At 44.3% G+C, this 14,099-nt stretch overlaps 1 protein-coding gene across 2 annotated transcripts in view; it reads right to left on the minus strand.

The window, feature by feature from the left end:
* The window catches only part of PUDP (pseudouridine 5'-phosphatase), an 86,041-nt gene that overhangs the window by 23,388 nt on the left and 48,554 nt on the right, over positions 1 to 14,099 (minus strand). For both annotated transcript variants that reach the window (XM_032756547.2, XM_032756546.2), the window contains exon 3: positions 2,035 to 2,264. In XM_032756547.2, the coding sequence (XP_032612438.1) occupies positions 2,035 to 2,264 (230 nt within the window). The remainder of the gene's footprint in view (positions 1 to 2,034; positions 2,265 to 14,099) is intronic.

The raw sequence follows: 14,099 nt of genomic DNA on the forward strand, positions 1-14,099 counted from the left end.
GACAGGGTCTGGACATCAGAAAGACCAAATATGCGATTAGAAGACTGGGTCTGGGCACGGTGGCTCACGCCTGTAATCCCAGCACTTTGGGAGGCTGAGGTGGGTGGATCACGAAGTCAGGAGTTCAAGACCAGCCTGGCCAACATGATGAGACCCTGTCTCTACTAAAAATACAAAAATTAGCCAGGCGTGATGGCACACACCTGTAATCCCAGGTACTCAGGAGGGTGAGGCAGGAGAATCGCTTGAACCCGGGAGGTGGAGGTTGCAGTGAGCCGAGATTATGCCACTGCACTCCAGCCTGGGCGACAGAACGAGACTCCATCTCAAAACAAACAAACAAACAAGACTGGAACTTTCAGCCCTCCCCCTCATCTCCAGGGAGGGCACCTTGGCCCGGATTGAGTTCAATGAGCAATCGTCAGTGATGTCATCACTCACACCTACGTAAGAAAGCTCCATAAAAACCTCTACATAAGGGGCCTGGGGAGCTTTGAGTTTGGTGAGCACATGGAGGTGCCGGGAAGGTCAGGTGCCCAGAGAGGGCAGGGGAGCACTGCAACCACCCGCCGTACATTGGCCAATGCCTTGCTTCCATTTGGCTGTCCCTGAGTTTTACAGTTCATAACAAAGCAGCAAGTGTATGAAAGTGTTTTCCTGAGCTCTGTCAGTCATGTTAGGGGATTATTAGACCTGAAGAGAGGATTGCAGGAACCCCCAATTTGTAGCCAATCAGAAGTACAGGCGGCCCCTGGAACGTGCGATGGGCGTCTTGTGGGACTGGGGCCTTAACCTTCGGGGTCTGGGCTAACCGTAGGAGTCAGTGTCAGAACTGAACTGAATTGCTGGATGCCCACTTAGCTTCAGAGAATCAGAGGCCTGTATACTGAGGCACAAGTTCCGGCTGCCTCTATAGGCTCAAGGTAGTAAGTTGCACCCTGGGCAAAAAACAAAACAAAAACAACAACAACAAAAAACAGGTCTTTCAAGACTACTCTGGTAGCTCAGCTTTATTGGGAAGGAGGTTTCTGAGTAATTTCCCTGAGCTCGTGATCGGTGTCACTGGTTAGTGATGAGAGGTGAGGCCTGAAAAAGACCTCTCCCTGAAAGGCTCTTCCCCACAAACCACAAAGTCCTCACATGCGGGAACCCAGGGGGAGCAGGCATTTGCAGGGACTCCCTGACGGATGCCCTCCCCAGCTGCTTACACTTACATCGCCAGCGGGAGCCCCCCTTTCAAGGGTGACTTGCTGTGATTCTGGAATCTGTATCTGCAGATCGTTCAGGCCAAGGACTCCATCTTGGCAGTCATAGAGCAGTCAGAGGAATCTGGAGCCAGGCCCAGCCACCATGAGCGGTCAGCTCTCTAAACGCTCTGCCCAGGTCACCTGAGGAGGAGCCTTATATAACAAGAAGAGGGAGCCAGGGCCGTCTCCACTGCATACCCTGCATGGTCAAGCAGCCACGGTGCAGGACAGGGGGTGCCACGGCATACAAGCCCACCAGCTGCCACTTTCCAGTGGAGAAATGGATGGAAGTCCAAAAACTTGGCGATAAAAACCCAACGTCACTACACAAGCAAAAACTCTGCAGCAACCAACGAGCACTCTATAAGCAGTTGGGGAGGGGAAGTGAGTTTTAGTGATTTATATCTGAACTGCAGTGAATACTCACCTTAAAGCCTGCACCTAGACAATAAGATTGTTTTAAGCCCCACATCATTAAAACCGCCGCTTCCCTGGAAAATGTCTGAATAGGCCTTGTTCTGGCACTGTAAGCTTCTCAGACTGTCCCTGAGACCCAGTGGATTCTGGCTGAGTCTCCCTGGCCTGGTGACTTAGGTGCGGCCACGATTCCTCACAAAATCTTCCAACCAGACCATTTCCCTTCCCACATACCCAAGTTCTAGGGAGCACTGCAAAGTGGCCTTCAACAGCACAAACCACAACTTTTCACATTTAGCAAACACTACGTGGATATTATTTGGTGGAACACGGTCGTGGAACACGGCCCGTGTCACCGGCACCCGCTTACCTTCTCCATAGCAGGAGGGGGAGAGAACCTCTTGGCACAAGCTAGGAAGATGTCGGGGTCTGGCTTGCCACGCGGCACTTCGGGGTCATCTCCCAGCACAATGTGGGAAAACAAGCTGAAGAACTCCTTGTGGCGGCTCGTCTTCATCTCGAACGATGTGGACCCCGAGCTGGTGGCCAGCGCAAAGGGGATGCCGTGTTTCCGCAGGTGGATGATGAGTTTCTCAGCCCCTGGGGAGGAGGAGGGAAGGACTGCGGTGAGGGGCAAGGCCTCCACCACAAGACCTTCTTCCAGGGACAGTCCCTCCAGCTATGTGGCAGCACACTCTCAGGCTGCTCCTTTTGAGGAATTTCTGACCTAGGACAGATTGTTTAAAAGCGGTTGTCAGCTCCAAAACATCCCTGCTCAAAATAAAACAAACCAAAAAATCAAAAAAGCTATTGGCAGTTGAGCGATACATTTCCCAAAGGAACAGAAGAAAAGCGCACTGGGAGGCACTGCTGCTTTGTCTGCTGGGCCTCTTTATGAAACGTGGAGAAGGGCAGCGAGCAGGCCCAGGAGGTGACTGGACCTGGGATCTGGCCAGGGCACCGGGGAAGGCCCCACAGCAGGGCCTCGCTGAACCATACTTTTTTTCCAAAGCAGTAAATACACAAGGACTATGCTTTTGGTGTTTTCTGCAAAAACACTGTATTCTAGAGAAAACACTTCAATCATTCTTCAACCTGCTAAGGAGAGGAAATTACACAAAGGCCTCCACCAGATGCTGAAGAAGGCTGTGGCTGAGGGACGGCTGCGGCGCTACTTGACAAGGGATCAGGGGACAAAAGAAAGCTGCTGAACACAGCTGATCAACAGCAACGTGCCATATGAAAAGAGCATCCTCACACTGTCATTAGCCACACGGATTAACTACAGTGACCGCACAGGTCCATGGAGGTCATCATAGAGCCAATCATGAGAGGACTAGTTATCAGAAAGAATAACAAATACCAGGAGTCCTTCCCACCTTTAACTTATGCTGACTAGCACAACAGGAACATCTAAATCCACACAAAGTGTGACGGTTTGTCTAAAATTTTATTTTATTTTTGAGACAGGGTCTCGCTCTCTTGCCCAGGCTGGAGTGCAACAGCCGATCTTGGCTCACTGCAACCTCAGCCTCCCAGGTTCAAGCGATTCTCCTGCCTCAGCCTCCAGAGTAGCTGGGACTACAGGCATGTGCCACTGCGCCCAGCTAATTTTTGTATTTTTAGTAGAGATGGGGTTTCACCATGTTGGCCAGGCTAGTCTCAAACTCCTGACCTCAGGTGATTCGCCTGCCTCGGCCTCTCAAAGTACTGGGATTACAGGCATGAGCTACCACGCCTGGCCTAAAATTGTATTTTAAATAATTGTATAATCATGCCTATTTTAATAATATCATGATTTAATGTCCCTACTTTGTCAATTGTTACACAAAAGAATCAACATAGTCATTTTTTCCAAACACCTAAAGTCATTCAGGATAAGGTAACAGATATCTGGAGCACCTGACCCTCTAGAGATTTTTAAAAGGAAGGCATGGACAGATCATAATGTAGTTCCAGGACAAAGTTAAATAAAGCAAATGAAATCAAGCAAAATCTAGCACTCCACTGGGTGTAGAATTCATAGTGTCTAACATTCAATCAAAAATTACCATGCTTGCAAAGAAGCAAATACCACCCACAACTAGGGGTGGTGGGGGGAAGCAATCAGGAGAAATAGACACAGAAATGATAGAGACAGATGGAATTAGCAGATCATGACCTTATGTAACGGCTTTATAAGTATTATAAACACACCTAAGATGACACTATCAGAATAAAAAAGAAAAACAAAAGACCCAACTACATGCTGTCTACAGAAACCTACTTTAAATATAACTACACAGATAGATTGAAGATAAAAGGATAGAAAACTACATACCACATAACTATTGCTCAAAAGAGAGCCAGGTTACTTACATTAATAACAAACAAGCCTTTAGAACAATGAATGACCATCATCAGGGATAAATAGGGACATTTCATAATGACAAATAGGTCAGTTCATCAATAAGACATAATTCTAAAGGTGTAAACATCAAATAGCAGAGCTTCAGAATGCATAAAGCAAAAACCAGTAGAACTGAATGGAGAAACACAAACGTAGAAGGAAGTTTAAAACTCCTCTATCAGTAATTGATAGAACAAGTAGACAGAAAAGAAGTAAGGATACAGCAGACTTCAGAACCACTGTCAAGTAACCTGACCTAATTGACATTCATGTAATACTTCTCCCAACAAGAGCAGAAACCACATTATTTTTAAGTGCACATGGAGCATTCAACAAGAAAGATCCTATTATAAGTGATAAAACTATTCTCAAAAATTATAAAATACTTAAAGTCATACAGAATACCTTATCTAACGATGACAGAATTAAAATAGACATTAATAATAGAAAGGAATGTGGAAAATCACAAATATTTGGATGTTACACTTCTATGTAAGACATGGATCAAAGATGAAATCACAAAGGGAAACTAGGTAATATTTTGTAGAGAACTAAAAACTACCAAAATTTCTGGGATGTGGCTAAAACATTGCTTCGATGAAAACTGATGGCATTGAGTGATATATTAAATAATAAGGTCTCAAATAAGCGATCTAAGTTGTCACACTGAAAACCTGAAAGAAAGAAGTTCAATGATTTAAGCTTTTACCTTAAGAAAGTGAAGGAAAAGAGCAAATTAAACCCAAAACAAATAAAAGGAAGGAGATAATAAACATGAGAGAGAAAATCAATGAAATAGAAAGTAGAATACAGAAAACCAACTAAATCAAAAGCAAGTTGTTTGAGAAGAGCAATTAAATTAGTAGACTCCTAGCTAAACTGATCAAAAAAATAAAGAAGATCCAAATGTACTAACATTAGCAGGGAAAGAGGGGACATCACTACAGATCCTAACATCGATAAAATGATAAAAACTTAATTATTATAGGATTAATGGCAACACATTTGACCATTTAGATGAAATGAGATAATTCTTTGAAAGATATAAAACTGCCTCAAGAAAACACGAATAACCTGAATAGCCTTCTGCCTATGAAAGGAATTGAATTTGTAATTAAAAACCTCCTTCCCACATCTAGGATCAAATGGCCTCGCTGGTAAATTTACCAACTTCCCAAGAAAAAAAAGAATGCCAATTCTAAACAGACTTTTCAGGAAACTGGAGGGAACACCTCTCAACTCCTTTTACATCAGCACTTCCCTGATTCCAAAACCAGACAAAAGCCAGACAAGAAAACGACAGATCTCATGAACATACATACACATACCTCCACACATAAAAACAATATACAATCAGTGTAGAAGTACTCCACCTAAAGAGCTTCTACAGAACTTGAATCCATTAGTTAAAAATACTAAAATGCCACATTATTTCATTAGTTTGCAACAACCACTGATTAGTATCACAGAGGACTATATTTATTAGCTAAATTTCAATTTAAACCTTATCCTAACTGATGGATGAGATAAAAGAAAGGCTCTAATTTTTTTTTAAAAAGAGACAGTCACACGTGGCAGTGCATCCTGTAACCCCGTTACTTGGGAGGTAGAGGCAGGAGAATCGCTTGAACCTAGGAAGTGGAGGTTGCAGTGAGCTGACATAGCGCCACTGCACTCCAGCCTGGGCGACAGAGCCAGACTCCATCTCAAAAAAAAAAAAAAAAAAAAAAAAAAATTAGCCAATCATGAACTTCTGTCTGGATATAAATAGTGATTAAAGCTGAGTATCAAAACAATCTGAATTTAAAACAAGATTTTTAAATTGCTGGCTTAAATTTTAAGCCAATATTTTAAAAAATGGAGCACATTTAAACACATGGCTCTGTCAAACACGCTGTATAAAGAAAATTTTCTTAAAGTACTTTGGTGCTATTAATTTTAAAAACTTAAACTGATTATTTTATTATTATTGTTTTGAGATAGGATCTTGCTCTGTGACCCAGGCTGGAGCCGAGTCAAACAATCATAGCAGCCTTGACCTCCTGGGCTCAAACGATTCTCCAGCCTCAGCCTCCCGAACAGCTGGGACTACAGGTGCATGTCACCATGCCTGGTAAATTTTTTTATGTTTTGTAGAGACAGGGTCTCGCTATGTTAGCTAAGCTAGTCTTGAAGTTCTGCTTCAAGTAATCCTCTTGCCTCAGCCTCTCAAAGCCCTGTGCTTAGAGATGTGAGCCACTGTACCCAGCCGATTATTTTATTTTAGCTTATCCTTCTTGCATTTCTATTGCTGTGAATTCTTTCTAAGCTACCAGCTGTAACAGTGGAGTAGATAAACAAACGCACACCAATGTGTCTAGACTGGAATGCAGCTCAACATTCTTATTGATGGAGAATGAATCAAAAACAGTTTTGGATGGCTGCTTTACACCACCACAGCATACTGAGATCTTCAAAATGCTTGGGACGCCTATGAAGATGAAAGTCAAGACAAGACTATGACCACAGTCAGAGATTATGGGACATCCGTCAATTATACACGCTCTTTGGGCCTCAATTTTGTCATCTGTCAAAGAGCAATGATTAACGTTCCTCATGGAATTAATTCACAAGAAGAACAATGCCTGGAAAACGACATGGGTGAGGAAGCCCCAGATAAATGTTAGCTAGTGTCGGTATCATCAGATAAAGCTCCAGTGTATCATCAGGAATGAACGATCCTAATCACCTGATTCAAAACTGCCTGATGCCTTCACAAAGTTTTTCATCTTTTAAAGACTGTGCACAAACTTTGTCTTACTCAGTGGCTTTCCCTGAGAAGTAAAAGACGAAAAAATGCAAATGGAGTTCTGTTCTAGGGAGAAGCTGGTTAATTATGTGTATAAATGAACTCCAGTTCCCAGCTCCTAGCACTTGGCGTGCTTCTGTGGGTTTACAGGAAGCGCAGAGAGACAGATATCTAGATATCTGTTGCTCCAAACAATCAGCTCACAGGACACATCTCCAGGGGAAGAACTGGGGAATGTGGAGAATCAGCACTGTGGGTGGGAAGAAATGCTCCTGCTTTCCACCATCCTAGAGACCCTAGGTGGGTGAGAACAGGGATGTGCAATTAAAGAGGATTAAACAAAGGAAAGAGGCAGAAGACACGCAGCTGCCGCGCGGTCTCAGGTATTCTTGGCATTCTTTTGTTGGGTGATCTGGCCATCAGAACCCTACGAGCCTGAACATTCTCTGTACTACCTAAGACCTGCAGTGAGCAACAGAAGCAAGTGGGGGTTACCGGGGGTTGACAACACAAAGAGGGAGAGGGAACCGCTTAGAGGGCCATGCATGTCATTAACGCTGTGTGCCGAGAACCACGTCCTGGGCCTCAGTCTAGAAAAGCTCTATGAAGTGAGACATGGAAGACAGCCCGTGCCACTGGGGCAGACGATGTGGTCAGCTGATAGATGCCACCTGGCTACCTGTGAGAAGACGCTGATGCTATCCCAGGAGCAGACACACCTGTGGGATTCTGCTGAGCCTCCACTTCCTGCATGGGCATCGTAAGGGTGCCTGGTCCGTCACCCCACTCCACCATGGGGAAGGTGCTTTGGCATGCTGTCTTTCTTAGGGGCTACTTTTGCAACTGCCTCAACAGCAGGTGTTATGCTTCAAAAGCTTTGTGTGACTGAGAGCAGTGGGTTGAATGGTAGCCCTCAAACAGAAGTCCTCACCCATGGTACTTCTGTCTTGTTTAGAAAAAGGGTCTTTGGAGATGTAACTAAGTTAAAAATCTGAGATGAGCTCACTCTGCCACGTGGAAACGGAGGCAGAGACTGAAGTGATGTGGCCACAAGCCCAGGGATGCCTAGAGCCCCCAGGAGCTGGGAAAGGCAGGAAGGATCCTCCCCTAGAGCCTCCAGAGGGAGTGTGGCCCTGAGACACCTTGATTTCAGACTTCCGGTCTCCAGAACTGGGAGAGAGTCAACTTCTGTTATTAGAAGTTGCTGAGTTTTCGGTATCTTGTGGCAGCAGCCCCAGGAAATGAATACACAAGTGCTCTGTTCTTGAATGTGAATGAGCAGAACAGACACTGCCAGGTGTTTGTGGAAGAAGACTCAAACAGGCAGAAGACAGGAATCTGCCAGAAAAAAATGACAATCCAGAGAAAAGTGGGTGAGGAAGCAACAGTCATGATAATAATTAGTATTCACGGAGACATATAAGTTACTGAGTCCTTAAAACAAAAACAGAATGCTAGAAAAGAACAATTCCCAGAAGAAGAAAGAACATATGAGGATTAAAATAAATCAGAGGAGGAGGGCCAACACAGGCAATGTCAGCTACGACACCAAGCTGTCTGGGATGCAGTTCAAAGAGGTTGGGGGGCAGGTGGTGGACAGACAGCTGCTCTTTCTCGCTCCTCAGAAATATGTCAGGTTTGGCTGGGCATGGTGGCTCATGCCTACAATCCCAGCACTTTGGGAGGCCGAGGTGGGCGGATTACTTGAGGTCAGGAGTTGCAGACCAGCCTGACCAACACGGTGAAATCCCGTCTCTACTAAAAACACAAAAATTAGCCAGGCATGGAGGCACATGCCTGTAATCCCAGCTACTCGAGAGGCTGAGGCAGGAGAATCACTTGAACTCAAGAGATGGAGGTTGCAGTCAGCCGAGATCACACCACTGAACTCGACAGAGAAAGACTGTCTCAACAAAAAAAAAAAAAAAAGAAGGGGAAAAAAAAGAAATATGTTGTGTGTGATTTTTAAAACATTGACAATATTCAAATATACATAGAAAGAACCTGCCTGATTGATATTACTTTATTTCCTGTGAGGCAGTTTCACTTCCTGAGGACTACAGAGAAACCCTGTCACCCTCCGGCCTCCATCCTCTTCCTAAGGCTCAGAATCTAAGCTGTTACCTGCATCTTTGCGGGTGAAGACATAGCTCATGTGCTATCACTTCCTGGAAACTTTACCAGGCTCCTCCTACCCTTGTAACCCTCTGGGATTCACCACAACACCTCCAGCAGCTGGCTGCAGTTATTGCAGTTGTATGTACGTGGTTAGAAACTTCCACTCAAGAATGAGTCACAACCTCTGCACTCCCAAGACCCCATGCAGACATCCCATGAATAAACTGCTTATTTCCTGCCCTCTGTTTTCCTCATCGTCGTACTCCATCCCCTCTGTTCTTAGGAATGGACGGCAGTGGTGGGGGTAGGAATCATTCCTTTTCCTTGCAGTACATGTGTGCAGCATGGAATAGAAAGTGATTTCAGATACTAGTGGGAAAGTGAGCTAGTTTTCCTTTGACTCCATCCATGGCTGATGAAGCAAGCTGAATGCTGGCTGTGGGGGTGTGAGGATGGCCCCTGCGCTACACAGCAATGCTCAGAGTTTCTTAGGGTTTGTGTTTCTAATTAGGAGGCCACGCTTGGCTGGCACATGCTGGGCCCTCAATAAATATCTATGACTGATATTGAATGGACAATTAAGGCAAAGGTCATTAAAAATAACATTTGGCTACGTGAAAATCACTCAGATTCTAGATTTTAAGTGTTCTCCCCACAAAACGTGATGAGAAAGTGAGATGATGCATGTGTTCATTAGCTTGACGCAGCCACCCCACAATGTACACACACTTCAAAACACGTTGTGTGTGATAACTATATACGATTTCTATTTGTCAATTAAAAAATAAATAAGTTAAAAAAATAGCATCCGGTTAGCCGAGTTCATGGTGGGGAGCCTTCTCATGAAGCGGTTAGCATTCTCCTCTGCACAAGACAGACCTGTTACTCTCTAATAAGATGCTGCCTCCTGGAGAATGTGTACCCAGAGAGCACACACGCTCCAGCAGACGTCGCTGTTGTGGTACAGCACACGGAGGCAGGGGATAAGATTTGATGTGATTGACAGGCACATTTATCCAAGAGAAAACTTTCAAGATCTGATGGAGTAATGCAGGGCTTCCATTCTTATTTCTTGCCTACTTGAAGTTCCTTGAGCGAGCTGAAAGCACTTACTGTTGCGAGGCTTCCTAAGGAAACATCAGTTCCAGGTTCTTCACAAATGTCACATGTGATCTCACAAGGGTACCATGTTCTGAACAACACTGAGCTTTAGAATACTACAATTGTTGGCACTTTACAATGCAAGGAGTTGTCTCGCTCTCTGAACCCTGGGTTTTATGTGGGCAACTTGGCAAGTCCACAAGCCTTCAGTCATCAATGGACAGTCTGGAGCCACATGCAGGAAGCTGTTGCTGTGTGAAGAGCTGATGCCCTGAGAGAGTGACCAAGAAGGGAGAAAGATGTCTGCAGGTCAAACAGGCACCTGGGATTCCATAAAATGGATGCAAGTTAACTTTAAGTCATAAGGGACAAGCTGTGTAGGTCAGGTGTTTACAAAGGGGTCCACGAAATGGATTTTAGCAAACTTCCTTTAAGTTTAACATCTGTTTAACTTTTAAAAACATATGCTGATGCATTTATTTCTTGTTCAAGATTTATCGAAGGAAACATAATTCCATGAGGACAGGCTGCTACCATTGTGATAAATGGATTGGTCATGCTCAGTGACAAAAGTGTCTCCTGAACCAGACTCTACTCAGGCTGCTCTGAGTCTTTTTCTCCACAAGGCCCCCACACTGGCCTATAAAGACTTGAACAAGTTCAACAGCTCAAGGTCACACCCCTACATGACTCTAGCCCCCTTAAAGTACTTGCCTACGAAAACTCAAGGCTGCCAAAATAACTGATCGTTGGTTCCAGCCACCCCTGCAGACAAGCCTCTGTGGGAGGGCAGGAGCCTGACTTCTATCAGCACCAGTGAAACTCAGATGGCTTCACACAGACCAAACCCTCTTTCCGCTTTCTGTAATTTTCACTTCCCCGACTCTGCTGAGCCCCTGCTGACCCCTCCCTACTCCCTGAATTTCCCTTTAAAATGCCCAGTCACCTCTGGGCTAATTGATGTTGAGCCCAGTTTCACATTGGTCTCTCTTCTCTATTGCAATAGTACATTATGGAAGAAAATCTGTGCTGATCGCTTTAACTACTGTCTGGCTATGTTTATCCTTGAAACTAGAAAATAATCAAAGTCAAATTCCCCAAAGCATATAGTATTCACATTCATATATACAGTTTTAAAAATTGTGACTTTAAGTATAAATTTAAAAGAAATATTAACTAATTTAGGAAATCTGGCTAATATAGATTCTTGATTTTTTATAAGTTCTGCATGTTTATCTATTAAAATGGAACCATCACTTACAAACACTACTGTGCGCTTTTTAGTTCCCTCACAGGAAACTTCTGGTAGCCACAGCCACTGTGAGTGGGCGTCTCTTAATGATTTACTGCAGAGCCATGCCTCAGGCTATCCCTCTTCTGATCTTCTCCAAGCTCTAGGGAGCATGCTTCTTTCTCAGACATCATTGATTTTGGCAGAGCACCTCCTTCCTTTTTCTAGGCCTTCCAAATGAATTCTGCTCTTTTGAAAAGGTGCTTGCTGGGAGGGAGAGGGCCCTTGGCTGTGTGCAGATCTTCAGTCCTAATTTACTAGGGACCTTGCACCAACTCAAAGCTAGTATCAGGGATCGCCACTTATGGAATTTGCACCACAGGATCGGCTTATGGAATTGAGTGAATAACCTATATCCTGGACGTAAGACAGCGTGGTAGTGTGGAAGGAAAGGAAACAGTAGAAAGGAATTGGGTTGAGGGGCTGGAAGAGGAGCAAGGCTCTGGCAAGACTGGCTGAACCTCGTGGAACACTCCAGCCAAACACGACTGACTGAGTCCGCGCCCCAGCTCAGGGCCCTCCTGGGGCACCCTGAACAGTGGCAGTCTGAGCTGGCGGTAGGAAAGTATGGGTGGAGGTGTACTGGCTTGACAGCGCTCTCCCCACAAAATTCATGTTCACCTAAAACGTGGGAATAGGACCTTATTTGGAAATAGGGTCTTTGCAGATGTAATCAAGTTATTATGAGGCCATACTAAATTAAGGTTGGACCCTAAATCCAAAGAAAGGAGAGGGAATTTGGAGACAGAGACACACAGGACGAGGGAGGGCATGTGAAAATGGAGACAGATTGGGGAGTTGAAGGTACAAGCCAAGGAAAGCTAAGGGTGGCCGGCAACTACCAGCAGCTGAAAAGAGGCAGGAAGGATCCTTCCCTAGAGCCTTGAGAGGGAGTGTAGCCTTGCTCACACCTTGACTTCTGACTTCTAGCCTTCTGAGGTGTCAGGCAATAAGTTTCTGCTGCTTTAAGCCACCAAGTTTGTTAATTAACACAGCACTCCTAGGAAGCTAATACAGTGGGTTGACCCTGGAAGAGAAAACTTGGATAGACTGAGGTTCTATCTGTGAGATGACCTTAAACCACCTTAATTGTCTTTCTCAAATTCTGGTACTTGACACACAAATTTGTGATACTTGATGGGGAGACAGTGTGGGAAACCTGTGTTTCCTTTTTTGGCAAACATTAAATACTGACAGAAATAAAGCAGTTATGAAAATAAATATAAACTAACTCCTTTCAAATCTTCAAACAAACAGTTGCAAGAGTCCAGTTTACATTTATTTGGTCTGCTGGTCCCAGGGCAATACAGGCGATGAGCATCTGACTGCCTGTGCTGTTCTACCCACAGCTGGCTGCTTGCTTTGTGGCAACAGGCGCTGTCTAATGTTCTCTGGGGTCACTGAAATGTGATCGGCCTAAACTCCTCCAACCAAAGAAGCACCTTTCTCTAGAATCTCATTATCAGTATCACAGATGGCACAGCTTGTGTTCTGGTCCAATTTCATAGACTTATAGCAGAATTTTAGATTAAAATGGAAAGCCACGGAGGGCAATTCAAACCACTGAGCAATGCCTGGTAATTAAGGATGGATCAAATAATAAAAATTAAAACAAAACTATTTTTTTCAGCCATTGAAAATAAAAGAGACAAAGTAATATTGAGAGTAATGCAGAAATTTTAAGGAAAATTAATTTTGCATTTCTACATTAGTTTTTATGGAGTAAACGTAGGACTACAGCGTGTAATTTTGTTTTTTAAGTAGCAACAGGATTTTACCAGGCTGGTCTCAAACTCCTGTCCTCAAGCAATCTGCCTACCTTGGCCTCCCACAGTGCTGCGATTACAGGTGTACAATGTGATAGTGGGACTGAATGGTCCCTCTCATTCCTTTGCTAAGCACTAGGACTTTAGAAGAAAAGCCTCTCCACCTGATCCTACTGACCCTAAGTGCCCCTCCTCCAGGCAGGACTTGACATCTTAATGTTAAAAATGACTCAAAATTTCCCTGTGCTGTAGATTTGCCTCTGTAACAACTTACGTGAAAATTTCCCTCTCACTATAGCATGGTGTACTGATCCTTGATCCTTGTTTTCCCTTATAAAGAATGACTAGACTAGGACTTAAACAGTAAAATGCCATTTTATTAATAGCATGGGATACATGTGAGTGTCCTTGTGTTCCAGATTTGCCACTGTAACAATTTACATGCAAATTGCCCTCTGACTCTAGCAAGTAGTACTAACCCCTGATCCCTTTTTTAAATCCCTTGCAGAGAATGATTAGTACTTCGCAGTATAATGCCCTTTTAATAAGCACATGGAATGCATGAGAGTTTACTTGTGTTCTAGATGTGCCTCTGTGACAACCTGCATGCAAACTGCTCTCTGACTCTAACGTTGGCTACTGATCCATGATCCTTGCTTTTCTCTCCTTTTAGAAAATGGCTATACTAGGAATGAACAGCATAATATCAACAAAAATGGCTAACTGAAGTTTAAGTTCTAAGCCTCTGCTTCATAATCAGGGCAAAGATACACTTCTATACCATGATCAAGCCAAAGATACACCTCTGCACCATAATCAGGGGGCTGATTCCTTGGTGACTGGCCCAGGCAGACATGCCCCCACATCATAATCAGGCTGATGCCCTGGTGATTGGCCAAGGCAGACACACCCTGCAGCATAATTAAGCTGATTCCCTGGTTATTGGTCTAGGCAGACACCCACCCGTCCCCCACCTCACCCC

Source organism: Hylobates moloch, unplaced genomic scaffold, assembly GCF_009828535.3.
Source record: "Hylobates moloch isolate HMO894 unplaced genomic scaffold, HMol_V3 SCAFFOLD_7, whole genome shotgun sequence".
Lineage (NCBI taxonomy): Eukaryota > Metazoa > Chordata > Mammalia > Primates > Hylobatidae > Hylobates > Hylobates moloch.